Raw genomic sequence first — 8659 nt, forward strand, 5'->3', positions numbered from 1 at the left:
GATGTGCTTCACATGGCTCTCTAGATTAGACTCTGCTGCTACTCATACAGTACTTTGTTCTGATTTTGTGACACCAGCAAAAAGAGAGAATAGGTCAAAAATCCAGAAATAACTTCTTTGGAGTCAAATAGTGATTGTTTTTGTTTTGTTTTTTTAATAAAAAGATCACATTCTTTATTTTACTGCTGTTTTCGTTTTTTCCTCCTGGTGTAAGTTGACGTCCATTGGCTGCTGATTCAAACTGCTAAAAGCTATAAATAGACTTTGCGGAAAAGGTCACACCGATCTCTTTACAAAGGAACCTTGCATGTAGCTTTCCACGGTAAATATGACTCGCTCTTTACATGTCTAATTGCTTTTTACTTGCTAATTCAAAAGCAACAGATAATACAACATATATGGAAATTGATATTTTATTTTGAAATCCGGATGACGACGTTTGAGCTGTGACTTCGTACTCGCTAATGATGGTAGGCGGACTTACGTGTTTAAAGCGGACGTTAAAGGTTGTGAGCTGTCGTGGTTTTGATAACTGCGAAGAAATCTTTAAAGTTGAATGGCACACATCCCAACGGTAACCTCTTTCTGTCCTCTCAGTCACCACAAACGTCCAAATGAGAGTGCACTTTAATTCCGAGGAGAGCTGGATTTCACAGCGCAGATGCGACTTCACCACACTACATAAGCCGGTATGTTAGCAGCAGATATTCCGAGAAGACCCGGGGAAGGACGTTAGCTTGGCAGGTGATTTTCCACTTTTTTCTGTTTATGTCAATACCTTTAACGTAAAGGAGACGCAGTGAGTGTACCAGCCTTGTAGACAATAAGACAAATGATGCTGATCGAACATTATTTTAAATGTTTAGTCCGCTCATTGGGAGCTAAGCTTGTGAAACCCGGCTGCAAATGTTAGAAATGTTAATGTTAGAAATAAATATTTTTTAAAAACAACAACAACAATAGGGATGATACAATTTTAACATTTAAATACCTCTAAAAAGACTCTTTAACAAGCGTGAGGCATATAAACTTATAATAATTTGAAATGTAAGATAAGCATATTCGCAAAACAAAAACATGAGCATGTTCCTGTCTGTGTACGTTTTATAGAATAATTAATAGCAGTTATTGCAGTTATTATAGCCACAGCTTTTACAAGAACACTAATGTATATTTAATAAAATTAATATGAACAATATTCTCACTCTCGGATTTTCCTCCTCAGATAAAGATGATGCAATTAAATGTAACAAAAGTTTTAATACGCAAGACTTAAATACCCTCCTGCACATACCATTAATATTTAATATAAAATGAGCTCAAATTTCAACAGCACAAAGTGCTATCAGTTTGAAAAATATCAGTTTAAATAAATATCATATCAAACTCAGAAAAACCTCTGCTTTGAAGATGGACTTTTTTTGTTTTCTGTGAAGCATAATCGGCATCGAGTCACCCTTTTTTACCCACATCTCCGCATCAGCATACAGGGAAGGAGGTTCATTTATGTCAGCAACAGACTCTCCAGTTTGAAGGTTGTCCTGTTTGTTTGCTTTAACAAGCAGATTCCTCATCTGAATACGCCACTGTGCCAAAAACATTTGATTTGCCAATATTATCTTGATAAACTGGCAAAATCACAAGTGAAGCGCACAACAGGTCACCAACTGCTGTTTCTCTAACAAAATACATTAGAAAAACAAGCAGAAAAGTCCTTCACAGCAACAGTTTCTGCATGATACCTGCTTTTTAGCTTAAAATGTAGGAATTCTTTTTCTTAAGTAAAAGTCATAATCCAACTTAATACATAGTAGCCTACAGCGAGAAGAGACAAGAGCTTTCAGAGGGGGTTGTGCCACCCCATACACTCCCTTTAGACACGCCCCTGTGTAGTCACTCATACAGTTGTATAGTTTTTCACTTCTGAGAAGTTTCTGATCGCCGCCGTAACTGGAGATTTTTTCATCCGCAGGAAAAAAGCCTGCAGATAATTTTTAAAAGATGAAGTCCAGAAAAGTTGAACCCCCCGACGGTGGGTATGGCTGGGTGGTGGTCATGTCAGCCTTCTTCACCATGGGCCTTACTGCTGCTGTTCTCAAAAACTTTGGACACTTCTTCATTGAAATCCAGAATCACTTCGGAGTACAGGCCAGCACCACCTCTTGGGTGACCTCCACAACAATTGCTATGCTTCATCTAGGAGGTAAATAAGTGGTTTTCAATCTGTTGTTTTTAAACCAAAGGCGTTTTCGTAGAGCCATTGTTATTCTCTCTGCAGCTCCAGCAGCCAGTGCGATGACCTTACAGTTTTCTCAGAGAGTAGTCATCATGCTTGGAGGCTTGCTGGCTACCTTAGGAATGGTGCTGGCTTCACTGGACCTCAGTTTGCCCTGGCTCTACCTCACCATGGGCATCCTGCAAGGTAGCACACCCGGGACATACTCTAAATCCTACAAAGCAAATTGAACCATTTTGAGGGTTTGAATGAAAAAATTAACCTTGTAAACTGATTTTTAGGGCAGAAAAGAAAAGTATCACTGCTACTAAAAGTTCAATATTTTGTGATTTTTGAGGATAATCGTCACGTTCCATTTCATGTTAAGAAACATGTTTTTCCACCAGCAGCACTACTACTACAATTGCAATGGACTCTTTTAATGTTTGCATTTTGAAACAGACAAAACAGCATGAAATGGTATGCAAAGACTTACAGTGACACACACATGTCCTTAGAAGTGACGCGCTACAATTAAAACGAATCTGGGACATGTAAGTAATGCTAATACTGGCAGACCTGAGTCTTGTAAAAAAAAATAGTGGGTGGTTAATAATTTTCATCATCTCTATTTCCAGGAACAGGTCTTTCCTTCTCCTGGATCTCTGCCAACAGCATGGTGAGCCACTACTTTGTACGATGGCGTCCCATTGCCTTTGCCATCGCCAGTTCAGGTGAATGCGTCTTTGCTGTTATGTTCAGTCCGTTCTTCAAGTGGCTCATTGACACCTACAGCTGGCGGGGTGCTTTGCTCATCATTGGAGGCCTTCAGCTGAACCTGTGTGTGTGTGGTGCACTCATGAGACCCCTGAAGAAGACCACGAGACCTGCACAGGACACCAAAGACAGTCTAGAGGGAGATGCAACCACACTCCTAGCAAAGAGAAGGACCTTTTTCCAGTGCTTCCTCATGAGAAAACCTGAATTTTTTCTGTACATCCTGTTTGCAATATTTTCAGCTGCAGGGTTTTTCATCCCACCTCTTTTTCTGGTCCCCTTTGCTAGCAGCCTGGGTATGGATAAGTACTGGCCTGCTATGATTCTTTCTGTTCTGGCTTCAGCTGACCTGGCAGGGAGGCTGATTTGTGGGTGGATCGCCAACATGAGGCTGGTAAGAAACCTGCAACTGCTCACCATGGTGGCCACTCTCCTTGGCGTGGTGCTCCTGCTGCTGCCCATCAGCCAAAACTACTGGGCCATTCTGGTGTTCGCCTCACTCTACGGCTTCCTGTTTGGCTGTGTGGTGGCCATTCACGTCACAGCTATTGTGGACATTGTAACCCTGGAGTGTTTCGACAGTGGACTCGGGCTCTTTATGCTTTTAAGGAGCATTGGAGGTTTCACTGGTCCACCTGCTGCAGGTAATGCGGATTATCAATTATGTTTTTTGTTATTTGTTATGGAACTACAAATGTCGCAAAACAATTTTCTGAATGAGGATCATTTAGTGCTTTTTTATTTCACGTTTTGACTTTGATGAATTTTACTGCAGTTTATTAAAACCATCTTTGAGATCATGTGCACCAGGCCAGTGAAACTGCCCTTTCCATCAGGGTACAGACATTTAACTCATTTAATCCCTGAGATAGCTTAATATAACAAAAAAAATGCAATCTCAACAGTATCTCTTAGTTTCTCTTATCAATAAAGACATGCTGCTGTGGTAAATAAATGAAAACATGGCTCTTTGGGCTTAAATTCTGAGACGTATATGTGTAAATAAAAAACTTAGTTACTTTGGTCAAGTATAACTGGCCATAAAGGGGAGGTCTTTATCTATTGGAAATATGTAAACTGAATGAAAATAGAGTTAAAAGTCCAAAATTGATGTCTTAATTCTCATTTTACAAAGCCATCCAGTGGATCAGATTGGAGTCTTCACCAGTCTGATTCAGATTCTGGAAAAGACTGACTTTAATATGAAATGTTGATACTTTTTGCTAAAGATAGAAATGCACTCAAGTTTAAATATAGTAGAAAAGTGCTATATAAGAACTAGTTCATATGAAGATAAAGCCTGACACACAATTTCATTTCAGCTTAGTTCAATGAAATTAAATTTTATTTGTATAGTTATTAAGATAAGATAAGATAAGATAAGATAAGATAAGATAAGATAAGATGACCTTTATTAGTCCCACAGGTGGGAAATTTGTTTCGTTACAGCAAAAGTCCAAAGTTATGTAGCAGAAATGATATAAATTCAGGGTGCAGGTTTTGCTGACATAAAAGCGGCACTAGCTCCTTTACCTTTGAAGTAAACCTAAACATTTTGACAATTATGTGTGTCGGAGCTGCTGCTGTGCATAGCTGTGATCTCATGGCTCCAGGTGCACTCAGCAGTTTGTTAGCCACATCTAGCAGATGTGAACTGTTCAGTTAAACATTACAGAGCAGATACAAAAAAATTTAAATTTTTTATGGTCATTAAATATTTAAATCTGACGTGACATGATCTTGTTGGCTTTTATGTCAAATAATAAGACTGCTTGTTAGAAGTCATCAAAGAACAAAACCTCTTTTACAGTAAATGTCTCAAACATTTCTCTGCATGAACGCATACCCGTGTTCATTTATTCATCAGCACTGGTGGTGTGATGTTTCTTCTTGTCCTGGATTACTTGTGCAGGCTGGCTGGTGGATTACACAAACAACTACAGCGTCGCCTTCTACCTCTCGGGCGTCTGCCTGATTGTGTCCACAGCGTTTGTCGTCCTGGTCGACCGCCTGGTTCATAAGAGGAGAGAAGCAGCAGAGCCTCAAGTTTATTGTGCCATCGACCAGCAGGAGGATTGGGAAACGGCAAAAGCCGAGTCAGACACTGTTACATAAAGGGAGAACCCAGCAGAGTTGTGGGGTGCATACTGTTTTTTAGGGGCACATACTGATATCAGTGGATATTTTTTCATGTATTTTTATAAATAATCTATATTCACAGATAGTGATGTAGGAAGGTAACTGCATCACCTGGAAATTTCATTTCACTAGAATAACCAAGCATGGAATCCTCTATTATAGGATCCTAACAGATAAGTGTGGCATACTTGAACACAAACACAAAGAAACTTAGCTTTTTTTAATTATTTATTCAAAATAGAAAATTAGTACTTATGTGTAGAGAAAGCACCATCAGAAGCAGCACTCTTCTTCTTCCCGTCTGTTGTATCAGCTTTTCTTCTGTGCAGAATAGTTTCAGTTTCAGGATGTTTTAGTGTTGGGGTTTTTGTGTGTTCTGCCTGTTTTGAGATATTCGTTGGTGTTCCTGTTCAGAAATCTGCTTGCAGTTAAACTGATGGCCTTGCATCAGACTACTTGATATGATGGGGTTTTCAGCTCAGTCAGCAGAGTCAGTGTGACAACAAAGGATCCGCCAAAAACAACACTTTCACTTAATTTTCACTTGTTTGCTTCTCAGTGAGTATGTGTCGAAGTTCGTTTCCACCACTGACATAAAGCATTTATTGACAGGTAGATTTCACGGTAGATATCGCAAAATTCTGACAGACTAACTCAAACTTCTGTGTAAGGCAAACTTTTGAGATAATAATCCCAAACTTTGGGGTGATTTTTCAGTGTTGCTTCTCCTGTGAAGCAGTCTTACAATCCTGCTGTTCACAGCTAAACACGTGTTGCACGTTCACTGGCAGACTAGTTTAACTCTATTTTACTAACACACCTTTTTTGCAGTCTAACAGTTGAAAGAGTTAACTGCAGATACTGTGATCGATTGCAGATAATTTGGCTTACTGGTTGTGCCACAATTTTCTCCAGCTAAACAAAAACAAAACTGAGGTAATAGTCTTTGGCGCCAAAGAAAAACGATTACAGGTCACCAGAGAACTTCAATCTATACATCTAAAAACCACAAACCAGGCGAGAAATTTGGGTGTAGTGATGGATGCAGACCTAAACTTAGAAAAACACATTAAGACAATAACAAAGTCAGCTTACTATCACCTCAAGAATATATCAAGGATAAAAGATCTGATGTCTCAACAGGACCTGGAAAAACTAGTCCATGCATTCATCTTTAGTAGGCTTGATTACTGTAACAGCATCTTTACAGGTCTACCTAAAAAATCAGTCAGACAACTACAGCTCATTCAGAACTCTGCTGCTCGAGTCCTCACTAAGACCAAAAAAGTGGACCACATCAGTCCAGCTCTGAGGTCCTTACACTGGCTGCCTGTCCGTCAGAGGATAGACTTTAAAGTTCTGATGCTGGCCTATAAAGCTCTGAATGGTTTAGGACCAAAATACATCAATGACCTCCTGACCCAGTATGAACCTTCCAGATCCCTCAGGTCATCTGGATCCGGTCTTTTATCAGTTCCCAGAGTCAGAACCAGACACGGAGAAGCTGCATTCAGCTTTTATGCTCCTTATATCTGGAACAAACTCCCAGAAAGCCTCAGATCAGCTGAAACACTCAGTTTATTTAAATCCAGGTTGAAGACTCACCTGTTCTCAGCTGCATTTGAATAAAGCACCAAATCCACACTTTAAGCTTAAATTTCAAAACTTACATTTAACTACTGATTTTATCTACTGTTCTGATTTTATCTGTTTTGATTTTATATACTGTTTTGTTTGTTTGTTTGTTTGTTTGTTTGTTTGTTAATTAGTTAGTTAGTTTATTTGCTTGTTTTAATCAATTTTAAATCATGCTTTTTATTTGTTCTTGTTTCTAATGTCTCTGTAAAGCACTTTGAATCACCTTGTTGTTGAATTGTGCTATACAAATAAACTTGCCTTGCCTTGCCTTGCCTTGCCTTGCCTTACAGTGGAATGACTTCTTAATGTACTTCATTCTTTGACCTGAAAGCCTTTGTCAGTTATTTAGATGTCACACCCCAAACAGCTTCTGGTTGTTGGCACCTCATCTGAAGCTGCTTATTTAAATTTTATGCACTTGAAGAAGTGAGATAAATGTAGAGAAGTCTCTGCATTTTCCATATGATTGATCTGCTATTATAAAAATGAGTACAAAATAACTGCTTTGCCATTTGTAGAGCAAATGAGTGGTTACTCTACAGACAAAAAAATCCAGCTATTTCCAGGGTAAAGTGCCTATGTCTGAACACTTCATGCAGGGTAGTCTTTGTGGGCTTGAATGCCAGGAAAGCAGTTTGATTTGTTAAATGTTTAGTTTTCTGCCAGCAGATAGGTGATTTGACCTAGTTAAACAGGTTTTGTATGCCCTGTGTGAGATGACCTGGTGAATTTATTCCCGTGCTTTTCAGGTCTCATTAGGCTTTATTCTTCTGTGTTCAATCAGAGAAATGAACCAGCTTATTACTCGAATCCCTTAACAGATTTTAAGACACACCAGGGAACAGATATCACAAAAAGGAGCTGTATTGTTTCAGCTTGAACTTTTGTGCAGTCACACATTTTGTAATCAGAATTGTATAACCCATCGTTAATGGGCTGCAAACTTGTGACACTATAATTATCCAAAGTTAGCCCGGAGGACCACGTCATCTGAGTAAAAATAAATACTTTGGTCTTTAAAAATAAAACAAGCGGAATTACCAAACTGAAACACTGCAGCTGTACGTCTGTAGCAGATGTGAGGCAGGTCTTCATCTGCAGAAGTGACTGAAAGTAGTTCCAGCAGAGTTTAAATAACAAGGCTGATGATGTCCTGAGGAACTCATTCCCAAAATTCATCTGTTTCTTGGAGGGGGGGTGGCTGCTGAAGCAAATCTCATATGGTACCAAATTAGCCTTTATAATTCCAATAACTACCTCAAGCAGTATATTATTTAGTTAACATTACACAAGCAGGAGTAAACTGTATATATGCTGGATGGGTTAATACCGTAGACTTTAGATTCTTCCTTTTAGCAATAAGAATGAATAGTTTTTATGGGGGGAGTGCTACACTAGAGTCCCCATCTTTATCAGGTGACCCAGGAAAGCGGTGTGGCTCAGTGAAATGCTTTTAAGAGGAAGAATCTATTTTAAGAGGAAAAATAATTACATCAGAGTCATAATTGTTGGTTTTTGGACCTTTAATGCAGTTGAAAATGTTATAATCGTGGCGATCATGGCTCAAGAGTTGGGAGTTCGCCTTGTAATCGGAAGGTTGCCGATTCGAGCCCCGGCTTGGACAGTCTCGGTCGTTGTGTCCTTGGGCAAGACACTTCACCCGTTGCCTACTGGTGGTGGTCAGAGGACCGGTGGCGCCAGTGTCCGGCAGCCTCGCCTCTGTCAGTGTAAACATGCATTGTGGTTTAAAATCAGCAAGCCTCATTTCTGTCAAATCAGAAACATATTTTATGGTGCAGTTTTTATGGTATATGTAGTGAACTGTAAATGTTCAGACTTGAAAAGATGACACACAGCTACTGCAGCTAATTAGCCGTCACAGTTCAGGTT

The 8659-nt window shown here is 39.4% G+C and overlaps 1 protein-coding gene across 2 annotated transcripts; it reads left to right on the forward strand.

Moving 5' to 3' along the window:
- The first annotated feature begins 459 nt into the window (after positions 1-459).
- On the forward strand, positions 460-7060 carry zgc:114041 (monocarboxylate transporter 13). Of its 2 annotated transcripts, XM_024804375.2 has the most exons (5): positions 461-744; positions 1973-2203; positions 2279-2422; positions 2854-3636; positions 4905-7059. In XM_024804375.2, the coding sequence occupies exons 2-5, from the start codon at positions 2002-2004 to the stop codon at positions 5105-5107; spliced, it is 1332 nt and encodes a 443-aa protein (XP_024660143.1). In that variant the 5' UTR covers positions 461-744; positions 1973-2001; the 3' UTR covers positions 5108-7059. The 2 variants fall into 2 exon arrangements, with proteins under 2 accessions (XP_076747153.1, XP_024660143.1); XM_076891038.1 differs by lacking the exon at positions 2279-2422 and having other exon boundaries at positions 460-744; positions 4905-7060.
- Positions 7061-8659: the final 1599 nt, after the last annotated feature.

The sequence above is a fragment of the Maylandia zebra genome, linkage group LG12 (genome assembly GCF_041146795.1).
Source record: "Maylandia zebra isolate NMK-2024a linkage group LG12, Mzebra_GT3a, whole genome shotgun sequence".
NCBI classification, from domain to species: domain Eukaryota; kingdom Metazoa; phylum Chordata; class Actinopteri; order Cichliformes; family Cichlidae; genus Maylandia; species Maylandia zebra.

What these genes read in the sequence shown, in the direction of transcription:
- zgc:114041 (XM_024804375.2), top strand. Translation starts at nt 2,002, where the DNA reads ATGAAGTCCAGAAAAGTTGAACCCCCCGACGGTGGGTATGGCTGGGTG. An exon ending in TGCTATGCTTCATCTAGGAG is followed by an intron (nt 2,204 to 2,278) that starts GTAAATAAGTGG and finishes TTCTCTCTGCAG; the next exon opens with CTCCAGCAGCCAGTGCGATG. An exon ending in CACCATGGGCATCCTGCAAG is followed by an intron (nt 2,423 to 2,853) that starts GTAGCACACCCG and finishes CTCTATTTCCAG; the next exon opens with GAACAGGTCTTTCCTTCTCC.